Raw genomic sequence first — 24,082 nt, forward strand, 5'->3', positions numbered from 1 at the left:
TCATAAACACTCAACAGCACTGTCATCATAATCTCAATCATTCTCATTATCATGCCCTTCACCACAATCCTGAAATGGATTTCGATCTTTCTGTATATCTCTATCTCTCTCCCTCTTCCTGAACTATGATGAAATGTTTCGTGGAAGTCAGCTCGAGTCACTCCAAGCTGATTGAAAGTGGGATTGTCAAAATTTGGTTTTCCAAACAATATATTTTAATGATCATCCAGGTGTCCACAATGACTTCTGCAAGGATACTTCAATAGTCATGTCGGACTTCCACCAATCGGAAGATTTGTTTGGTGCTTGTCTGGCTATGAGTGCAGCAAAACATTAATCTGTTCTCATCACTTCTGACGCACAGAAAATAAGAGACCCGGTGCAGGTGAAGACCATGTAATTTAGACAAAGTTTGGAATCATTTGTTATGTAAAGTAAGGATCTTGGCAACTTACATTCCAACCGATATCGTGGCTTCAAGTGAGAGGGAGCAGGAGGGAATCCGCACCACTTCTGAGGACCCTTTGAAAAACAACAACCAAAAAATGAAAGATTAAATGCATTGATATCTTCATCAGTTTGATAACTCGTTCCGGAAAGGGCACAGAAGGAAATGCAGCGATGGAACAGGTAATCGATGAAAAGGTGAATTTGGTGATATAATCCAATCAGAGGGAGTTACTGTTCTTGTTTTTTATCATCCACAGCAATGATCTTCTGCATGAATACTTTTTTACATGCCGAAAAGTTACCTTTCCCACCAACATTATAATTACAATTATCTCCACAATTAAGGATATTTTTCTTTGAAGGAAGCATTAAAAGCAATATCGCAAAAGATGAAGTGCAAAATTGTCTTTCGACTTAACGTCTTGATCTTGAGGTTGGCTGTGTTTGCACCCAGTATGTTCACCCCAACTTCTCCAAAGTACAGAAGAGTGCTTACCTGTTTAAATTCCTGCACATGATGCGGCCCATCAACACCTTGCTGCTTCTGCTGCTGCTGCAACGCGTGCTCACAGTGAGGCTTCTGTTCCTGGTGGAACCACTCAACATCATACTGTGTTTGTTGTGCTTGCTGCAGCCAATCATCACAGTAAGCCTTCTGTTGCTGCTGATGTATGGTGCCAAAACTGTGGGGTTTCTGTTCAACCAAAGCATTTTTCTTTGCTGCTTGCCTCTGTTTCTTCATTTGTTTTTGATGAAGAGCCTTTCCTTATTTTTCAGCTGCTGCTGTTCTTCTTGCTGCTTCAGCCATTGCTTCTCTTTCCAATTCTCCCACCACTCATGGGAATTCTGATCCCGTTCTTGATGTCGATGCAGTTTACAACCGCCAATCTTTTGCACATTTTGTTCCTCCATTACAGAAACACTTTCTTCTTTCAATGAAGACACTTTCGTCTTTCTCCTCAATGAGGACACTTTCTTCTTTCTCCTCAATGAGGCCACTTTCATCTTTCTCAATGAGGACACTTTCATCTTTCTCCTCAATGAGGACACTTTCATCTTTCTCCTCAATGAGGACACTTTCATCTTTCTGCTCAATGAGGACACGTTCTTCTTTCTCCTCAATGAGGACACTTTCATCTTTCTCCTCAATGAGGACACTTTCTTCTCTCTCCTCAATGAGGACACTTTCTTCTTTAACCTCAATGAGGCCACTTTCTTCTTTCTCCTCAATGAGGACACTTTCTTCTTTCCCCTCAATGAGGACACTTTCTTCTTTCTCCTCAATGAGGACACTTTCTTCTTTCTCCTCAATGAGGAGACTTTCTTCTTTCTCCTCAATGAGGACACTTTCTTCTTTCACCTCAATGAGGACACTTTCTTCTTTCTCCTCAATGAGGACACTTTCGTCTTTCTCCTCAATGAGGACACTTTCTTCTTTCACCTCAATGAGGGTACTTTCTTCTTTCACCTCAATGAACACACTTTCTTCTTTCTCCGCCATGATGACACTTTCTTGTTCTTCCGCTTTGGTCTCACAAAATTTCTCAAAATGGTTTTCGTGTTCCTGATACATTGACCTCTCTTCTTTTGTTTAATTCATCTCCACTTCCTCTTTCTGCATGAAAGCTTCTTCCTCTCTTTCGCGTTTCTCTTCATCACTTTTCCTTTGTTCTTCCTGTTGATTTCTTTTCATTTTCCCCTCCTCCTCTTTTCCTTTTTCATCCATCTTTCTCTGCGATTCATCTCTTTGCTTTTGTACTTTTTCTTTCGCTTTGTATTCCTTCTTTGCCAGCATGCTTTTTGCTTTTTGGGGTTCACCTCTTCCAGTTTTTTGTTGCTCTGCTCTTCATCACTTTTCCTTTGCTCTTCTATTTTCCCTTGTTCCTCCTCTACAGAAACACTTTCTTCTTTCATCTCGCCAATGACACTTTCATCTTTCTCCTCAACAACGCCAATTTCTTTCTTGACAAAAACAACACTTTCTTCTTTCTCCTCCACAACAACACTTTCTTCTTTGTCCTCGACAACAACACTTTCCTCTTTGTCCTCGACAACAACACTTTCCTCTTTGTCCTCGACAACAACACTTTCCTCTTTGTCCTCGACAACAACACTTTCGTCTTTGTCCTCGACATCAACACTTTCATCTTTGTCTTCGACAACACTTTCATCTTTGTCCTCGACATCAACACTTTCGTCTTTGTCCTCGACAACAACACTTTCGTCTTTGTCCTCGACAACAATACTTTCGTCTTTGTCCTCGACAACAACACTTTCGTCTTTGTCCTGGACAACAATACTTTCGTCTTTGTCCTGGACAACAATACTTTCGTCTTTGTCCTCGACAACAATACTTTCGTCTTTGTCCTCGACAACAATACTTTCGTCTTTGTTCTCGACAACACTTTCGTCTTTGTCCTCGAAAACAACACTTTCTTCTTTCTCCGCCATGATGACACTTTCTTGTACTTCTGCTTTGGTCTCACAAAATTTTTCAAAATGATTTTCGTGTTCCTGATCCATTGCCCCCTCTTCTTTTGTTTGATTCATCTCCACTTCCTCTTTCTGCATTAAATCATCTTCCTCTCTTTTGCTTTTCTCTTCATCACTTTTCTTTTGTTCTTCCTGTTCATTTATTTTCATTTCCTCCCCCTTCTGTTTTAATTCTTCATCTATCTTCCTCTGCTTTTCCTCTCTTTGCTTTTGTGCTTTTCTCTTTCGGTTTTCTTTCCTTCTTCGCCGACGTCCTTCTTGTTTTTTCTGGTACACCTCTTCTGGATTTCTTCTCTGCTTTTCTTCTTCACTTTGACAAACCTCTCGTTCATGTATATGTACATCGTTTTCCCTTTCACAGACTTCTTGTTCACCATTGAAGTCCTGCATCTGCACAACTTCCTTTTGTTGAGGCTCCTTGAACAACAGCTGCTCTTTCTTTCCCTTTTCTTTCTGTTCATGTTTGTGGCGACATCGAAATCTGCAAGAAATAAAGACATTGCTTGTCAGTTAGAGAAAAATGCATGACTTTGGAAGATACAAAAAGCATGGTCCACAGGTGTTGTATTGTTTTGGGACATAAAACATTGATCCTGCAGGTGTAAATTAAGGTTAAAAGGATGGGTGTGGAATGATGAAATCAATAAATAAAAGACAAATACTTTATCAAGGAACAAAAAAAAAAGAGGTAAAAGACTTTGTGAAGGTGAAAAGTTATGGAAGAAGTAAACATAATCTGATCTCTCTTTGAGAAGCTCAAACTTCATGGTGAGTAGTTAAACATTTCACCAAAACATTAACCCTAAGGCCAAGGCCCGCCACATGTGAATGCATTAACCCGATGTCCTAAAGCCAAGCGAGAGCTGCGCACATGGCACAATGTTGCACCGATCGACATGCAATTGGGACATGTCCTGGCTGTGCAGCTTGGAGGGAATCATCAACTCCATGGAAAAGCTCCGTTCAGTCACAGAGACTCACGAGTGGAGATGACGACTGGTGGTAGCAGCAGGTGCACACGCATTATACAACAGTTGTGATTGCACATGCACATGAATCGTGTTTATACATCCGTGATTTTCACACATACAGTATATATCCATATTATAAAGCAGGAGTGTCCGTCCATCTGACTGCGAACGACTCTCGGTTTTGGGGTCCCAGCGGATGTCCTAAGGTGGGTGGGACATTTCTTAAATTCCTCAATGGAATTATCATCTTAACTTTCGATCCGTCCGAAGCTGCTCCCGATCCGGAAGTAAAAGCTATCATGGGTTCGGCAGAAACATTCGCTGGTTTGATCAGATCTCAATACAATTGTGATTTTGAGTTTCACCATGAACGACCCCGCTTTTATCCATTCCAAAGGTGGGTGGGAGATTTCGATTTGTTGACAGATGGGCAACTGAGGCCGTTTCCGGTCCCGGAGCCTGGCAGGGCATTGCGAGGCCAGCTGTGGCCCAATAGAGGAACAGGATTTGGGTCACGTCGCTTTGGGTCATCACCCCACCCTTCACCCGGGGCTCATAAAAGGGGGAGCGTGGAGCCATTAGCTCCTCTCCATTGCCTCTTCTTCACTGCCTCCCATTTGCTGGCTCTTTGCTCGCCTCTCGTTTCACTCCCTGTCTCGCTATTGGTGTGCGATTGCCGGGACGTGCTTCTTCTTGAGAGCCTGATCCGGGGCGACTGCCAAGACTCCCTGCCATGCTGTCAACGTTCTGCCACCACTGTGCAGCCAGACGGACCAGTGCGGATGGCACGTTGCCATGAGCCCTGGCACAATAATTAAGCAGGAGATAACGTGCCACATCTGAAAGTGGGAACGCTCAGGCAGAGTATCCCATGGAGAAGCACGATACTCAAACAGACCTTTACACGGCTCGGTTTGGGATCTTTCTCCTTTCGCATCTATTCTTTTTTCTCTCTCTCTCTCTCTCTCTCTCTCTCTCTCTCTCTCTCTCTCTCTCTCTCTCTCTCTCTCTCTCTCTCTCTCTCTCTCTCTCTCTCTCTCTCTCTCTCTCTCTCTCTCTCTCTCTCTCTCTCTCTCTCTCTCTCTCTCTCTCTCTCTCTCTCTCTCTCTCTCTCTCTCTCTCTCTCTCTCTCTCTCTCTCTCTCTCTCTCTCTCTCTCTCTCTCTCTCTCTCTCTCTCTCTCTCTCTCTCTCTCTCTCTCTCTCTCTCTCTCTCTCTCTCTCTCTCTCTCTCTCTCTCCCCACCCCTCTACCCTGTCTTCTTTGGACGCACAAAGAGTATCATTACTGACTCCCAATCCCATTTTCCTATGGCACAACACCGAGCCCCCATATTGCAGAACACCACACCTCTCACTCCCACCATTATTCCTCGCACCTTTCTCTCCCTCAGCATTCTGGGTTGCGTTGGTCTGCTGACCACGCCAGGTATTGAGACGTCGTTTAACCTCATCTGCTTTCTTTCTCTCTTGGATATGTATAATCTTCCTTGGGTTTGTGTGTGTATGTGATCTCGCCTGTCCTTGTTTAAATTAAGATTGGAGAAGATATAACGGGATAAGTCTGCTCTGTGTCTTCATTTGTGAGTTGATGCCTTTTGCTGCACCCCATGACTTTCTTGCTATCCCCTGCTGTACAGATACAAAAAATCCAATTCACTCTGCCACATTCCTTTTCCTCGCTTGATTGTAATAAATGCTTTGTATAGAAATGTACCTAGCTCGTTTTCATGTTTTCTTTCATTGGTCGGGCATGGCCCGCATACGAGTTTAGCAGGGACGTTATTTCCAAACGAATCTCTTTTCTTGCTGGTACGTGCTTGGCAGTTCCACAAGGCTGCATCTGATCTAGTAAGGTGATCCGGTTTGAGCTTGTGCACACCGATAGCTTGTCCACAGTAATTAGATCACGTGACCTTTAAGTCAATGGTATGAGACGGAGGAACCAAAGTCACGTGGTCGAGTGATTGGCATTCACGACCGATTAGCGAGACGCCGCGCCACAAAATTATTCATGTGTGACGGCCTGCGATTCGGAAAGTCTGATGGGAACCGAAGCAGTTCACCCCTCGTGGTCTTCACCCTCAACACCGGGTCCACAACAATACACATGTATTTGTGTATATATATATATATATATATATATATATATATATATATATATATATATATATATATATATATATACATATACATATACATATATATATATATATATATATATATATACATATACATACATATTTATATCTTCTACTTCTTCTTCTTTCGGCTGCTCCTGTTAGGGGTCGCCACAGCGGATCATCCGTTCTCATTTGGCACAGGTTTTACGCCGGATGCCCTTCCTGACGCAACCCTGGACGCCTCTTACGACACGGGTATAAGGATTGGGTTTCGCCATGATTCCGAGCTGCCCTACACCCTCTCATAGTGCGGCCCAGCGCAGAGCAGAGCTCCCGTCCTCAAGCGATCCTCCAACCCAAGCCTCCGAGTCGCCGGATTACAGGCGCACGCCACTACGCCTGGTTGTGTGTACAAATATATATACAAATATATATACAAATATATATAAATATATATATATATATATATATATATATCTATCGACATATACCAGGCGTAGTGGCGTGCGCCTGTAATCCGGCTACTCGGAGGCTTGGGTTGGAGGATCGCTTGAGGACGGGAGCTCTGCTCTGCGCTGGGCTGTGCTATGAGAGGGTGTAGGGCAGCCCGGAATCATGGCGAAACCCAATCCTTATACCTGTGTCGTAAGAGGCAACCAGGGTTGCGTCAGGAAGGACATTCGGCGAAAAATCTGTGTCAAATCAGTATGCAGATCATAACGGATGATCCGCTGTGGCGACCCCTAACGGGAGCAGCCGAAAGACGAACATAAACATATTGTTGTGGTTCCCAAATTCGCAAACCACCATTCAGGTCCCTTAGGTGAGGTATCTCAGTAAGTACATGTGTAGTTAGGTCCAAACCCGTTGTCTAGTGGGAATACATGTCATTTATGCGTGCTGCGACTCTTCAGGATAGCCGTTTTTCTTTTACTATCTTTATTTTGGACCAACCGCCATGATTACAACCACAACCACCGCTTCACCACAACCGCCACGACCTTCACGTCACACCTCGCAACCGTAGCATCGCCACCGTTCTTGCCCCGCTGTGGGTACCGGTGTTGGACTCGTGCAGGGCGCGCGTCGAACAGCGTGTACAAAATCACGGATTTTGTGCTTCAAAAACGGATCAAAAACGACACACGCCCACTTTTTGCCGTCCAATCGGTGAGCGAGGGGCGATTTGGCCCCGCCTCCAGGACGATCGATATATGCAAATTTGTGGATCAAAAAGCCTTCACGCCCACTTTTTCTCGGGCCAATCGGGAGCGAGGTGAAAGGTCAAAGGGAGGGGGTCAAAGGCGAAGCTACGGGGGGATAAAAGGACCGTGTTCGTCAGTCAGAAGAGAGTCGGAGAGTCAAGAGGGGAGAGGGGAGAGTCAGGAGAGTCGGAGAGTCCAGAGGCGGAGAGTAGGAGAGTCGGAAGCAGAGGGTCAAGACTTCGCGGGCGGTGGAGCTGCTCGTCGTGTGCGTTGGAGTCGGAACGGAGGGGACGAGCTGTGGAAAGGCGGCGACACCAGACGAGGGGGTGCTCGCGTCGTGCAGGGAGCTGCACCCGAGGGAGGCCGACAGCGCGACCTGGCCGAGGTGGAGACGCACACCAGGGATAATAAAGATCCTCTATACCCCGAGCATCAGCAACCCCTCCTGTTTCCCCCCGCGCTGAGATAGTGCGACCAAGGGGGCCCCTTTCCCACCCCCTACCAGACACTGTCCGCGAGGCCCGCGGAGTTGAGGCACCATCGCCGCTCCGCGTCTCATCACCAGACGGGTAGGCGCGACCCGGTCTCGGCCTCAGGCCCGCCTCATCCTTGAGGGTATTCTTTTCCTTGGTTTTGGGTATGTGTTGTCGGCGCCGTCTGTGAAGTAAAATTGTATAAGTGTTGCCGTGTGCTCGGTAGTCGGTATTAGCTCTGCATTGTGTTTTCGCTTTTATATTTGCTTTTTGTGTAAATGGAATTGTGTTTTTTCTGTGTGCTTTTGGTGGAATTGTATATGTGTGCTTCCCGTGTGCCGCGAATAAATGTGCTTTATTATTGAACTGTTCTCCCGCTTCGCTTCGTCTTTTCCTCTATTGAATCCTCATCTTGCTTCACGTAAAGGGTTGGTAGTGGGCTGAATACGCCCGATAATTAATCGAACCGTCGAGGTCGACGATAACACCGCTCGGTTATTCTGATAGTACGGAACGGGTCGCTTAAGTGGCCCGTGTCCGAAGTCGACCTGCGGCGAGGTGCGATCGCCCGGTCTACCCTCCGCGTGGGTACTTAGGTAGGTCGAATTTGGCGAGCAACCCTATCCCACGCGGGGGCTGATTGGCTCGATCGCGGTGAGACCGAAAGGTCCACCCGTGACTGGTTCCCGGCGTTAGTCCGAGAGGGTCACGACTGGATTGTCCGTCCGGTGGGCGACGTTCCGCGATTCAAGTTACGTGGCCGTCAGCACGCCGGCGGGCGCGAATACCGCAACACTGGTGTCAGGTCGTGCGATACAAACTCATCGCCCTCCTCGCGGCACTGGTATCGGAGAACAGGAAAACGGGCTCTCCTGTCTCCGGCTAAATTCACGGGAATCGGTCCAGGGGTGAGAGAAGCGACCCCCGATTCCCTCCAAATTACGAGCGAGCAAATTAACCCTTCACGAGAAGCAAGATGGCGTCTCAAGGCGAGCGGGAGCCGGGGGTATTAGAAATGGATGTAGAATGTGTAGGATCCATGGTCCAGGATGGAATCCCCGAACAGGAAATGTTGATTGTGCAGGAACACGGACTCGCCCAACTGAACCCAGAGCCCGAAATGGGAGCGGCAGCGGCCGCAGTGTATGACACCTCCCCCCCCTCTCCACCAAGACCCTTCCCCAACCCTCGCCGAAACGGCTCAGCTGAGTGCAGCCAACATGGCCCAGCTATGCGCCATGCTGGCGGCAATGACAGAAAAGATGGATACAAATACAAATGAAATGAAAGACATGAACAAGCAAATGAATGAAGTGAAAACGACGATGGATACAAATACAAACGAAATGAAAGGCATGAACGAAAAGATGGATACAAATACAAATGAAATGAAAAACGAAATGAACAAGCAAATAAACGGAATGGAAGCAAACATGAAGGAAGAAATGAAAAAGCTACGGGGTGAGACGCAGAACATGGGCCGATGCCTGCAGGCGGGCATGAAGGCCGTGACAAAGGAAATAATAGTTGAGACAAGGGAGGTAAAGGGTGAAGAGTTGGCAGAGACACGGGAGATAGAAAAAATAGAGGAAAGACTACACGAGGAAGACGGGGTAAGTGACGCACACACACACACAGAGGTAGTGGAGGATAATGGGGGTGAGCTCGCGGAGCGTGTAGAGACCCAGTGCGAGCACCTGGATGGCCTCCTCCAGGAACGAGGGGAGGGAGTATGCCCCCTTGAGGCGAGTCACGACCAGGTGGGTTCGGTCGTGCTTTGCGAGGTTGAGGGGACGGGTGCTGTGGACGGGTGCACGGAGAGCTTTGGGGGTATAGAGGCCCCGGAGACCCTTGTGGGGACACGAATCCCCAGTGTGGTTGTCCCGGTGTGTGTGGTGCAGGGTGTGAGTGCGTCCCCGTGTGTGGCAGCGACCCCGTGTGTGAGTGGTGTGGTAGCGATGGTGCCGGAGTGCGTGCTTCTCAGCACGCCGTGTGTGGATGAGGCACCGTGTGTGGAAGAGGCCGTGGGTGTGGATGAAACGGCCAGTGTGAGTGAGGCACCGCGGGTGAGTGCCCCCGCGTGTATGAGTGAGGCACGGTGTGTGGATGAGGCACAGCGGTTGAGTGCCCCCGCGTGTGTAAGTAGTATGGTTTGTGTGAGTAGTGAGGCACGCGTGAGTGAACGGCCGAGTGCAAGGGAGACCGTGTGTGTGAGAGAGCGGTATGTGAGGGAGATGTCGGTTGGCATGCGGGAGCACGCAGCCGCGTCTCCCGGTGTGAATGTGATGGAGTGGACTGTGTGCGTCGTAACACGCAGGTATGCGTGTGTGGAATGGAGACGGAGACGGCGACAGAGGAGAGAAAGCCGAGTAGCGGCTGTAGCTATTTCGTGGACCGTGCCGGGTTCACCCAGCAGTGAGCACGCGGTTCGTGCTGTGCAACGCACGAGACCGCCACGTGCTCGCTTGCGAGAGTGAAGTCCCGGTCCGGAAACGCACGCGGTGGATTTGCCGATCCCGCGGACGGACAAAGTTTAGGCAGGTAAACGGATTTGGACCGGACGGGTTCTCCACGCGATCGTGTGTGTTCAGCTCCAACGGGCAAAGCACATGTGTTCGCGTGGGGAACCCCTCGAGACGTGGGGCTTGTGTTTTTTTTATGCGCACGGTGACGTCATGGCTGCACGTGTGGTTGGAATCCGGCAGGAGTGGTATCTCTGCCGGATGGTACCGTCCAAGGAGGGACGAGGAACACGTGCAGCTGCATGACGTCACGGCCAGGTGCAAAGTGCGCGAGCTCTGAGTTGCCGCGCAGGTGCTGCGCATGAAAAAAAAAAGCAAGCCTCACTTTCGGGTGTACAGGATTCCTGGGCAAGGGGTGAAAGACCCCCTTATCCTGGGCACAGGATGGAAACTAGTTAGGGGGAAGGGTTAGCTTAGTTAGACCGACTTCATGGGGCAGGGATAAGTCCTCATGGAGTCCGTGGAATGGATTAGTTAGAGGGATTTAGTGAGCTTTAGGTTGGGAAATAAAATGATTTATTTTGAGGACATGGACAGACTTGTGAATGTGTAGCGGGGACGTAGTTTAGCTACGTAGGTTAAATGGAACGTGCTACTAGTTTAAGGGACGACGTGGGAGCACGAGTTAGTTAGGGGATGTAGTTAGGAGGATGGCAGAGTTCAGCGGTGTGTGTGTTGAAGAGTTGTGAGGTGAGTACATGATGAGTGAGTGAGGCCAGCGGGTCTGTGTGTATGGAGCGAATGGGGAATGCATGGTGCGATGAGTGATTGGGGGGAGGAGTGACTCCCGCCCAAGGGACCCCGGGGTCAGTATAAAGTGAGTTAGGGGGTTAGTCAAATTGAAAAATGGAGGTTGTTTTGTTGTTGGTGGGAGTGTAGGCTCGAAACCCATTTGGAGGGGTGCAGGAGCCCTGTTGACGGGCTTGGGAGCGTGGCTGCGAAAGGTGAGTATCGCTGAGTGGGTACCCCGGGCACCAGGCTAGTCGGCCGCGGTAGGCCAAGGGCCCATGGGGGGCCGGGATAGAGTAGTGGGCACGGGTGCGCCTGCTTGGTGCGGGGGCCCGGGGCACCATTAGCCGCGTGGGCAGTGTTGTGGGCACGGGTGACCCTCGGAAAGGGGCCCGGGAGGCCGGCCTGCCACGTGTGCGTTTCAGGGGAGGTGCCATGGGGGGAACTCCCCGGTGTTAGGGAGCTGGTAGGCTCGGAGGCAGTGTAGTGCCCGGGGGTGCCATAGCGGGAGATTCGGCAGAGGGTCGTGCCTGCCAAAGGGAGCCACGTGTCCCAGCCAGGAGACCGTGTGAGGGCACGGAGAGAAAATTGGGGGGGCGAGGCCCGAAATTGTGAGGACACCAACACAGGCGACGGGAATCTGGGTTGTTAGAACCAATAGTTTAAGCGAGAGGCGCTTGTTGAAAGCCCCGGGGTAGTTTAACAGTTAAATGGTTAGGGTAGATTAGGAGATGTACCCCTCCGCACCATCCATCCCCTCGCTCTCGTTGTGGGCCGCTGGACCCACTTTGGGTTAGATCGCCGAACTCTGGGGAGGCCATTCTGAGGCTTCGTTGGGCCTCGGCACAGGACGCGAGCTCTCCCTTGTTCCCCTCCGGGAAGGGAACGTAGGGGTTGGGAGTAGGCTAGGTGACAGGATAGGTTAGCCGAACAAGGACGATAAAGGGGGTTAGGGGACGATTTATAGTGGGGAAGTAAAAATAAAAAAAAAATAAAAAAATAAGTTGGGGCTAAATTGGGGTTTGACAAATTAAGGGAGTGGGTATGTACAGTGACAGGCAAAGGCGATAGGTTGGGAGGGAGACAGGTAGGTAGGTCCGAGCCCGCCTTCCAAGTGGCCAGCACCACCGCACTCCCTCCACCAACCTCCATTGAACGGCAAAGGCTGGCCAACTTCATCGGCTGGCCGTGTTTTGCTTCAAGGCCTGTGCCGGCCACTTCGTCTGCAGCTGCTGTACTTCAAGGCCTGTGCCGGCCAGTTCATCTGCCGGCTGTGTTTGCCTGCAACGGTCTTCTTCTGCGGGCTGTGTTTGCCTGCAGCGGCCTTCTTCTGCGGGCTGTGTTTGCCTGCTGCCTTTGCCATGCCATGCCCACTGCCCACGTTCACCAGCCCCGTTCAATTTTTGCTTTGCCCCCCCCCCTGTTCATTTCCATGTGCGCCAGGATCAAGGCAACAGTTTGCAAGCTGCGAGAACTGCCCTGTTGGCAGCTACAACACGGGCCTGCAGTGGCGGCCCGTGCACCGTGTTTGTGTTCATCCATCCATTCGTTGTGCTCATTGCGTGTGCCACTTGAGCTGGCACGGAGACTGCGTTGTGCAGCCCATGCACCGTTGTGGTTCACTGCGTTCAGTTCAAAAAGGAAGGCCTTGGACTGCGTGTGAGCAGCCAGCCACGTTCCCTGTCACCTGCATTGTTTGAGCCAGAGACTGCATGCGGGCAGCCTGGCTCCCTGCTAACTGCTTTCTTTTGCAGAGTTCAATGATCCTGGGCCATGGTTTAGTGTAAAATTTGTAAGTTAAGGTTAAGATGTACTGTAAATATGAGTGCGCCCCCGGCATGTCTGTCTAGCGCCGGCAATTTTATTTAAGTCGTCCGTGTGAGTGAGTTTGTTTAGATAGTTACGCAGCCCTCAGGTTATTTATTTTGGGGACACGAATACCATGAATGTCGCACTCAGGGATCCGTAGGTAAAATGTACTAGGGGAAAACTACACATGATGGCACACGAAAATTTGACGACTCGGGACGAGTCTGTAAAAAGGGGAGGGGTAGTGTTGTGGTTACCAAATTCGCAAACCACCATTCAGGTCCCTTAGGTGAGGTATCTCGGTAAGTACATGTGTAGTTAGGTCCAAACCCGTTGTCTAGTGGGAATACATGTCATTTATGCGTGCTGCGACTCTTCAGGATAGCCGTTTTTCTTTTACTATCTTTATTTTGGACCAACCGCCATGATTACAACCACAACCACCGCTTCACCACAACCGCCACGACCTTCACGTCACACCTCGCAACCGTAGCATCGCCACCGTTCTTGCCCCGCTGTGGGTACCGGTGTTGGACTCGTGCAGGGCGCGCGTCGAACAGCGTGTACAAAATCACGGATTTTGTGCTTCAAAAACGGATCAAAAACGACACACGCCCACTTTTTGCCGTCCAATCGGTGAGCGAGGGGCGATTTGGCCCCGCCTCCAGGACGATCGATATATGCAAATTTGTGGATCAAAAAGCCTTCACGCCCACTTTTTCTCGGGCCAATGGGGAGCGAGGTGAAAGGTCAAAGGGAGGGGGTCAAAGGCGAAGCTACGGGGGGATAAAAGGACCGTGTTCGTCAGTCAGAAGAGAGTCGGAGAGTCAAGAGGGGAGAGGGGAGAGTCAGGAGAGTCGGAGAGTCCAGAGGCGGAGAGTAGGAGAGTCGGAAGCAGAGGGTCAAGACTTCGCGGGCGGTGGAGCTGCTCGTCGTGTGCGTTGGAGTCGGAACGGAGGGGACGAGCTGTGGAAAGGCGGCGACACCAGACGAGGGGGTGCTCGCGTCGTGCAGGGAGCTGCACCCGAGGGAGGCCGACAGCGCGACCTGGCCGAGGTGGAGACGCACACCAGGGATAATAAAGATCCTCTATACCCCGAGCATCAGCAACCCCCTCCTGTTTCCCCCCGCGCTGAGATAGTGCGACCAAGGGGGCCCCTTTCCCACCCCCTACCAGACACTGTCCGCGAGGCCCGCGGAGTTGAGGCACCATCGCCGCTCCGCGTCTCATTACCAGACGGGTAGGCGCGACCCCGGTCTCGGCCTCAGGCCCGCTTCATCCTTGAAGGTATTCTTTTCCTTGGTTTTGGGTATGTGTTGTCGGCGCCGTCTGTGAAGTAAAATTGTATAAGTGTTGCCGTGTGCTCGGTAGTCGGTATTAGCTCTGCATTGTGTTTTCGCTTTTATATTTGCTTTTTGTGTAAATGGAATTGTGTTTTTTCTGTGTGCTTTTGGTGGAATTGTATATGTGTGCTTCCCGTGTGCCGCGAATAAATGTGCTTTATTATTGAACTGTTCTCCCGCTTCGCTTCGTCTTTTCCTCTATTGAATCCTCATCTTGCTTCACGTAAAGGGTTGGTAGTGGGCTGAATACGCCCGATAATTAATCGAACCGTCGAGGTCGACGATAACACCGCTCGGTTATTCTGATAGTACGGAACGGGTCGCTTAAGTGGCCCGTGTCCGAAGTCGACCTGCGGCGAGGTGCGATCGCCCGGTCTACCCTCCGCGTGGGTACTTAGGTAGGTCGAATTTGGCAAGCAACCCTATCCCACGCGGGGGCTGATTGGCTCGATCGCGGTGAGACCGAAAGGTCCACCCGTGACTGGTTCCCGGCGTTAGTCCGAGAGGGTCACGACTGGATTGTCCGTCCGGTGGGCGACGTGCCGCGATTCGAGTTACGTGGCCGTCAGCACGCCGGCGGGCGCGAATCCGCAACAATATATATAAATATATATATATATATATATATATATATATATATATATATATATATATGTATACATATATATTGTTACGGTTGTGGAATTTCGCAAACCACCATTCAGGTTCCCAAGAGATCAGTTATTTCGGTAAGTACATGTTTTATAGATATCCCTTTCACCTCGTCTTACGGGTATTCAGATGTTCCTGCGCTGTGAAGTTGTTTTAATAGTCAGGTTTTCTTTTCGTTATTTTTTACACCACCAACTACAACATCGACTCCACCACCGACCGCACCGCATCGCCCTCGCCTTCGCTTCACTCCGGTCACCATGCCACCTGGCCAATTGGGGGGTTTGCCCCCCATTTTGGCGAATGAGAGGAATGATGATGGCGCATACGCAGAAGGTTGTCCAGTGTGGAGAAGGCGAAGTTCCGGGAGGAGCCAAGCGGTGGCCCTCAACCAATCGGTATGCAGTGGGTGGGGTGACCGTGACTCAGCCAATCCAGGCCCGCGACGGGAGAAGGCGGAGTTGCGAAGAGGCGCCCCCCCTCTCTTCGAAGCGGGGGTGATAAAAATAACGCGGTCCATGCATGGTGTCGTTCCGCTGGCGTTCTGGTCGGCGCGTTCAGCGCATTGTTCATCGGCATTCTGCTCGGGGATCGGCGCGTTCAGCGCATTGTTCATCGGCGTTCTGCTCGGGGATCGGCGCATTCTGCTCGGGGATTGGCACGTTCAGCGCATTGTTCATCGGCGTTCTGCTCGAGGATCGGCACGTCCAAGCGCATTGTTCTTTGGCGCGTTCTGCGCATTGTTCTCCGACCATCCTGGTCGCGCACAAGTTCGGGAAGGCATCTGCGGACGGAGGGTCTTCTGCCGCCAGCCTGTGCCCTGCCGACTCCGCAAGCTTGGATCCTCCGGATCGTGCAAGGGGTCCAGTTCGGCCCCGAGGACCTGCTCCTCAAAGACTACACGAGGTGGACAGGTCAGAGGCAGGTCCTAATAAAGACCATTGGTCCGATTTTTTTGGGTGTGTGTGCGTGTGTGTGTCCGTGGGCCCGTCCAATAATAAGTGAAACTGTTTAAGTGCCTGTATAAATGTTCACCTTGCATTTATTTTAGTTGGTTTAGTTCTGCTCTTTGTGTTCCCGAGATCCCCATTATTATTGTAAAAGAAACCCCAATTGTTAAATGTACTCAGCTCGTCAAGTAATTTCCTTCATTGGCTGAGCATGTCATGCGTGTGAGGGATTAGTCGACCATTGCCAGGGTTACAAGATAATCGGACCGGCGGAATTTGGCGATACCACCGCTCGGCTACGCATACGGAACGGGCCCGCTTAAGCGGCTTGCTTCCGTACGAGTTCCGCCGAGGGTGAAGTTCCCCGGTAGCTGGATCACGTGGGTACCTAGGTAAGTTGAATTTGGCAATGAAGCCTTCCCCACGTGATCTCTCCATTGGCGTATTTCGGTCCAAAATAACCAGGACTGTCGACTCAGACTTTTCTGAGCCGGCGATCTGACATTCCGGGCAATCGAGCCGAGGCGACCACCGCTCAATCGAGGGTCGTGCTCGTGGAGACGCACTGGCGGGAAACTACAATATCTATATATCTATATATATATATATATATATATATATATATATATATATATATATATATATGTATATAGCAAGGACTGTACTTTTATTCATTACTGTATACCTACTTTTGCAGCCCCCTTTATATATATATATATATATATACATATATATATATATACATATATATATATATATATATATATATATATATATATATATATATATATATATACATATAGATGTCGACACATGTACATGTCGATATCAGGCCGAGGACAGATGGAAGTGGATGAGTATCATGGTCAAGGCAGGGCAGAAGCTTGGTGCCATTGGAGCTCAACACTTATCAAGGGGAGAGGAGAAGAACAAGAATATACATGGATAACACACATTTTTAGATGTATGATTAAACGTAACATATTATACACACACACACACACACACACACACACACACACACACACACACACACACACACACACACACACACACACACACACACACACACACACACACACACACACTAATTATTTATCCAAATCAAGAGTGTCATTTGAAGGCAAAATCATTACTGAAAGACGGATTTTGGGATGGTTTCACATGATAATATATTGTGACCATCTCTACCATGTTAACATACTTTTTGACATACCATCCGGTCATATTTTTGCGCTTTTTAAAAAATATTTTATTACTTGTGATGCTTGATAAGTTCTGTCAATTGAGGGCAATAATAGTTCACTGGGGTGTCTACTCAGCAGGAGTGCAAGTACAATCTGTACCTCCCATGGTTTCAGCTCAAGTCCCCAAAAGAACCCAGAACATCTCCCACTTCTCCCTTCATGAACACTACGTGAGCGTCCAAACCAAAAACGCACTTCTGCATTGCCTGGCATCATGGATGTCCAATCAGTCTTGGAATTACAACCAATCGGTGGCGTAGCTGCTGGCGAGTGGGAACAATGGCATGCCGGTACCACCTTCCCTCTGATAAGAGGTCTCAAAGAGGTGGGAGGGGTGGGGTGGACGTCATAGGCAGCTAAACCACGTGATTTCAACAAACGGTGTGAAGGCCTCACTTCCATTACTTAACCCATATGTGCTCCACACAATCTGTTTTTACATCTCCATTTTTAAAAGTGAAAAAATATTTCCTAATTCATCGTTTTCTGTTTTCCAGGATTGTCTCCACACACACTATCAAAACAAGCATCATTGGAAGGTTTCTTCAAACAGACCAGCACATGAAAACGTGGCAGGGAGGAAGAATCTGATCACCCGATCCCCCCACCAACAACCAAGAAAGCGTGTCGCTCTTTGAAACAACATTATGAAGATTCATACATCACGTTTGGATTTATTCCAATCAGCAGTGGAGATGTTTCAAAACCTCAATATGTGATTTGTGGTGACGTTTTGTCAAATTAATTAATGACACGTGCAAACCTTAGCTGCCATTTCAGCACAAAGCATAACGTACTCGAGCATAAACCAATGGATTATTGTGTGAGGAAGAGATCAGAGGTGAGGTGTTCTTAATGTGGTGGTGAGGTGTTTTGAATGACGTGACGGTGAGGTGTTTCTAATAACATGGTGGAGTTTGTCCCACGGTTGGGAGTGTGTGGTGAGGCGAGAGTAACGAGCCGATCCACACCAGGACATAAAACGACTCAACTACTCAAGCAAATTTTGCACGTTGCCTCAGGGTCCGCCAAGTTTGGTTTCTCGATGGGGGGCATACATGGGGGAGAGAGTTCAAGATGAGGAAAAGACCCCAATTATCTCGAGGTAAATGTGTATTTTTATGGTGTACTCAATGGTATCTGATGTTCCTCATAATATTCTTATTTGAGGAAAATTTAAACAACTCCATAATGTGCATTAGAGTGATTTTGAAATCTGAGGGAGAAAATGTAATATGTTTAATTTAATCCGTTTTAAGCTCAGGTTCAAACCAAATCATCCAACACAACTCCGCAGCAAAGCGGAAGTGATTTTTATGAGCAACATATCTAAGCAGCAAGATTGGCTCACAAAGGTGATGTAAGCTGACTTCCAAACACATGGAAGATGACCTGAGATACAACAGGGACACTTTCATTTTCCTTAAAGGAATTCCATTTCTATTGCAGGAATGTTTCATGTCATGAGATTCCGAATGGATCATCAAACTCTTACTTACACACGATGTTCAATGTCACCACAACCTTTCCACTTTTTATGACATCTGCTGAACTTGTGCCAAGGTTGAAAAAGATTGAAAAGTCAATTTCTTGTACATTCGTTGACGGAGAATAAAGATATATCCAAAACAAGTTTAAACAGGTGACTGGGAGGAAAATAAAATTATTTACTTGAAACGCTTCCAAAAAGAGGTTTTCTTTGACGTCTTTTGTGGTGACGACTCGTTCACACTGACGTCTGTCGAAACAGGAGACTGAAGAACAGTGACATCATCAGAACAAGGCGACTCATTCATCTTTGGTTCCCTGAAAAAGAACAGTTCTCTTCAATCCACAATGGAGTCCAAATGTACAAAACTGGTCGTCATATACATTCTCAATTCCAATGCCCCCTCCAATAAACTTCACATAAAATAAAACAATATCAGGAACAGGTGAATAAAAACCCCAAAAAACGATGATGTTGGTCGAGCTGGACAGGCGGGCACGTGGATGTGCCATCGATGTTTGTTTATTCCATGGTGATGTTTCTGCACCTCCTCCACAATGTTCTCATCTCCATACACCCCAACACCACTCAAACCCCCAACCCCCTTCACTTTCACAGTGACGTGTAAATAAACTGATTAATTTAATCAATGTGGTGTTCATTACGAGAAGGTTTGATGGGATAAATAGTCTCGTGAAAGTTCCTTGTATTGGATGACAGTGTTGGTGGTATTATTCGGATATAACATTGCACAAAGCAGTTGTTGCTGTCTTTTATTGTGGATCAAATACTTGTAAACGTATAAAAACATTTCAATCCATCTGGTTGAAGTGTTATTCCGTGTTCAAGTCCCTCGTCAGATCAGGTACCACCTGATACCTATCATTTGTACTTATTCTCGACAGATGATTCCTCTCAAGGTTCCTCCTGATGACTCCATCTTTGCTCTTTACTTCTTTGGATTCCTTCTGGGTCTTCCATTTCATGTTTGTACCATATCCTGATGCTGTGTGGACTGTGATTCCCCGCTGATGGAACCTTGGTAGCTTGTACATTTTGCTGTGTTTGAGCCTGGGGAGTTACTCCTGAAATCTAATTGTTTGGGTTCTTCCCGACATCTTTTTTACTCTCACATTTGTTTCTCATTTAATTTTTTCCATAATTCTCTTTATTCATTCTAATTCTGGGTTTTTCTTCTCTTTTATCTTTTCATCTCTTTTTATCTGTCTTTCTCAGAAGTGAATTCTTCCAGAAATTTCTCTGCAAGGCTCACTTGGCTATGCCTGGATGGGTTTGAGGGTAGTGGAGGAGCGGCTGAAACCCGAATCCTATCCACGTTCCTCCTGATGACTTCATCTTTGCTCTTTACTTCTTCGAGTTCCTTCTTGGTTTTCCATTTCATTATAGCCTTAAACTTTCTCTTCTTCTTCAACTATGTCTCCCTTATTATGGGGCATGGCAGTGGGAACAGTTGTGGCTCAAGTCTTTCACAAATCAGATGACCAATCCGTTTGTCAACTGGCAGGAATTTGTAATTTGTTCAGGGCAACAGCGATTATTCGTAAGACACATGATGCTCTTTGTAAGGCACATGATGCGATCCTAAACAACCACCAACACACCAAGCACTGGCAGATAGTCCTTTGGTGGGACGGCGCACACATCAATGCAAAATCCATCATGCAAAACATCAGGATGACCATTCACATCTGGGTCGAGATTCCAACCCAGGCTAAACAACTCAGTGCAAGCACCTCAAAGCAATCCTTCAGCCCTGAAACCTCTAACCTTTGGTACAGGAAATAAAGCAGAAGCAAAATGTGATCAAGATACGGCAGGGTGAGATCAATTTCCCGAAAGGAATACCATCTCTGTTGCAGGTACATTTCATGTCATGAGATTCCGAATGGATCATGAAACTCTTACTTACATATGATGTTCATTGTTACCGCAAGCCTTCCACTTTTTAAGATATCTGCTGAACTTGTGCCTAGGTAGAAAAAGATTGAAAAGTCAATTTCTTGTGCATTTGTTGAGGTTGAATAAATATGCATCCAAAACAAGTTAAAAAGGTGACTGGGAGGAAAATAGAATTATTTACTTGAAACGCTTCCAAACAGAGGTTTTCTTTGTCATCTTTTGAGGTGATGACACGTTCACACCGATGTCTGTTGATCCAGGAAACTGATCAACACCGACTTCTTCTGAACCAGGAGACTGAACAGTGACGTCATCAGATCCAGGTGACTCAATCATCTTTGGTTCCCTGAAAAAGAACAGATCTCTTCAATCCACAACAGAGTACAAATGTACAAAACTGGTCATCAGAAACATTCTCCATTTGAACAACTGACATGACAATGCCCCCTTCACCAAACATCACAAAAAGTAAAACAACATCAGGCAACGGTTTATAAAAGCAAACAAACAAACAAAAAAAAAACATGATATTCGTTGAGATGGGTGAACGAGTGAATGTGCAATCGATGTTCGTTCATATTCCATGAGCCAACAAACTTCATCCACTGGTGATGTTCCTGTACCTCCTCCACATGATCACACCACCCCTTCCTCCGACCACCAAGTGATCAGAAGTAAACTAGAGAGTTCATAGAACATCCACATCCATGCCGTCTTGAGAAAAAGGACAAAAGAAGGGTCTTTTCAAATCTTGCTTTGACTTCCCAAGCTCGATCAATATTTCCCATGAGCAGGAATTTTAGCTGAATCTCGATATTTCACAATGCTGAGAGAGAGAGTGAGTGAGCTCATCAGATTTGATTGGTCGAGATGACGTCATATTTTGTCTATGTTCTGCTAAACTGGAGGTTTTTGGAAGTGTCAAAAATGCGATTTGTGTTCTCATGTTCAAGTCTCTTATTCAATTGAAATAAAGTTTCAAAGGCTCGAGAAAATATTTTTTTCATCAGTTTACCATCGTTGATGCAGCGTCTTTTACACCACCTTATTGAACACATTTAATTACTTATTTGTACCTGTTGTTGGTGTCTATCATGACGTCACTGAAAACAGGAAGTTTTCCATTTGGAATGATTTTCAATAATATTCTAATGACGTACAGATCTCACTCCTCCGTGTGGTCAGGATGAGATTTCGTTCAATTTACAAATTTCAGAACCAATCCACTGCTAATCTGCAGGTTCATGTTTCGATTCGTGTTCTCGTGTTCAAAGTAGATAATTAAATAATACATTAAACCTCGTTCCTCAATCATCGACAGACAGAGTGAACCGATTGCTTAACCCTACTCCGCACTTCCCTCGTGGGATGATGAACTGATTAATTCACTTGTACGGTAATAACCCCCCAAATCCCTTCCTCCAACAATTATCTGTACACGTATATAAAGGTCTCAAAATCATGGAAAATAAATTGCTTTGATGTAAAAGTCAAAGATTTGAAGAGTTCTCAATTGGTCTGAAGTGTGAAAATGGTCTTTTAAGGTCAAAGGGATCTAAAGGGTGCAATTTAAACTTTCAAGGGTCATGATTGTCTCAAGATTCTTCAAATTATCTGAAGGGCAATTGTCTAAAGGGTCTTAATACATCTAAAAATGGTCTCAAGGTCAAAGAGTGCGAAGGTCTCAAGGGTTCAGAAGGGATCTAACTGGGTCTTTGGGGTCAAAAGGGTCTCAGGGTCCTTAGGGGTCTTCCTGGCGTCTTAGGATAAACAGGGGTGTGAGTGTTTCACTCAGAGACACCGTCATGGTTCCATTATTACCCAATTAATGGACAATCACCTTTATATAGTATGTAATTAATAGACAATCACCTTTATATAGTACATAATTAATGGACAATCACCTTTATATAGTACATAATTAATAGACAATCACCTTTATATAGCACATAATTAATGGACAATCCCCTTTATATAGTACATAATTAATAGACAATCACCTTTATATTGTACATAATTAATGGACAATCCCCTTTATATAGTACATAATTAATACACAAACACCTTTATATAGTACATCATTAATAGACAATCCCCTTTATATAGTGAATAATTAATAGACACATTCAAATGAATTGTTATTCACAGAGGTCGTACTCACATTGGATTATTATATTATTTGTGGACATGTTCAGTTCCAATATTCCCCAATAAATAAACAATCACTTTTACATAGTATGTAATTAATGGACAATCACCTTTATATCGTACATAATTAATAGACAATTCCCTTTATGTAGTACATAATTAATAGACAATCCCCTTTAGATAGTACATAATTAATAGACAATCCATTTTTATATCGTAAATAATTAATAGACAATCCGCTTTATTTCGAGGGGCGAGAGGGAGGTGGGAGAGAGCGGGGAGACAGGGGGGCAAGAGAGGGGCGAGAGAGGGGGGTAGGGAGGGGAGGGAGAGAGGAGGGTGAGAGAGAGAGGGGGTGACTCCATTCAAGAGGAGGGGGATTGAGGAGGGGGAGAGAGGAGGGGGGAGAGAGGATGGGCGAGAGAGGGGGACGGGAGAGGGGGACGGGAGAGGGGGGATAGAGGGGGGGGAGAGTGAACGAACGAAGCTGCACATCCTGGCACGCACTCGTCGTACATAATTAATAGACGTCGTACTCACATTGGATTATTATATAATTTGTGGACATGTTCAGTTCCAATAGTACGTAATTAATAGACAAACGATACCCTCCTCCTCCCACCTCCTCAGACTTTCCTCCCTGTGAACGATCATGTGCAGTCCGAACAATCTACAGTCCTCCGATGTACAGTTCATCCGCTTGTACCACGTGACGTGCCGAAGACAACAAAGAACTCCCCAATGACTTGGACAAGAAGGATATATTTAGTACGTACGCAATTAAAATGTCTCATCGTTATACCCTCCCCACGTGAGGTTATCGTTCATCAATAAATAACTCATGAACAGATAAAATTCACTCATAATGACGTGAAAAACCCTGTGACGAACCTTGGTTGCGTTTTCTTCTTAAAAAGACGCATCTTGGGAGGACAAGACCGTTTGTGGAACTATCCTGAAATAAAAACACGGAGCCGAACAAAACACGTCCACACCGATCGATATCCACTTCAGGAATGATCTTTCACAACCACGACCCCATTGTTACCACGTGATCGTTCTATTGTCACCACGGGTTACCACATAGTGACGTCAGCCACAATCGTACTTCGACAAAGACATTTCAGCGTGATCATAATCTCAAATTATAAGGTTTCATCGGCGTTATTTATGAAATTTGAAATAAATAAATCGATATTATTGTGGGGAGATGTTTTTTGGGTTGGGTTAAGGGTGGTGGAAGAGACTTGAACTTAATTATATTTTAATCATAATCATAATAATAATAATCTTTAATTTAAAATCCTTTCTTAAATTAATATATTGTAATTGTTTACAGGAGTTATTTAATTTCACCTCCTCTCCTTATCCCGACAGCCACCAAACCCACCGCCACAACCTTCATGTGACGTCACCACCCTTGCTATCCGCCATGTTGGACCACCAGACTGTGAAGTCACCACCCTTGCGATCCGCCATCTTGGATTACCAGCAAGCATCAACCAAAAGGAAACGACACGTGAAATTGCTTCATCGTTTTCACTTTATTAAAATGGTGGAT

General features: G+C 46.8%; 1 protein-coding gene and 1 pseudogene across 1 annotated transcript; one reads left to right on the top strand and one right to left on the bottom strand.

The window, feature by feature from the left end:
• Positions 1–456: 456 nt before the first annotated feature.
• On the bottom strand, positions 457–23,615 carry LOC147007445 (uncharacterized). The gene is made up of 6 exons (XM_085867141.1): positions 23,413–23,615; positions 20,555–20,719; positions 20,384–20,443; positions 18,636–18,770; positions 947–3,424; positions 457–522 (listed from the first exon to the last, which is right to left on the bottom strand). Exons 1-5 carry the CDS (start codon positions 23,442–23,444, stop codon positions 2,140–2,142), a joined length of 1,677 nt encoding a protein of 558 aa, XP_085723267.1. The 5' UTR covers positions 23,445–23,615; the 3' UTR covers positions 457–522; positions 947–2,139.
• Positions 6,524–6,669, top strand: LOC147007446 (signal recognition particle RNA; annotated as a pseudogene).
• Positions 23,616–24,082: the final 467 nt, after the last annotated feature.

Source organism: Eptatretus burgeri, unplaced genomic scaffold, assembly GCF_056783735.1.
Source record: "Eptatretus burgeri isolate ZD-2024b unplaced genomic scaffold, Ebu_testis_v1 Ebu_testis_scaffold_161, whole genome shotgun sequence".
Taxonomy (NCBI): domain Eukaryota; kingdom Metazoa; phylum Chordata; class Myxini; order Myxiniformes; family Myxinidae; genus Eptatretus; species Eptatretus burgeri.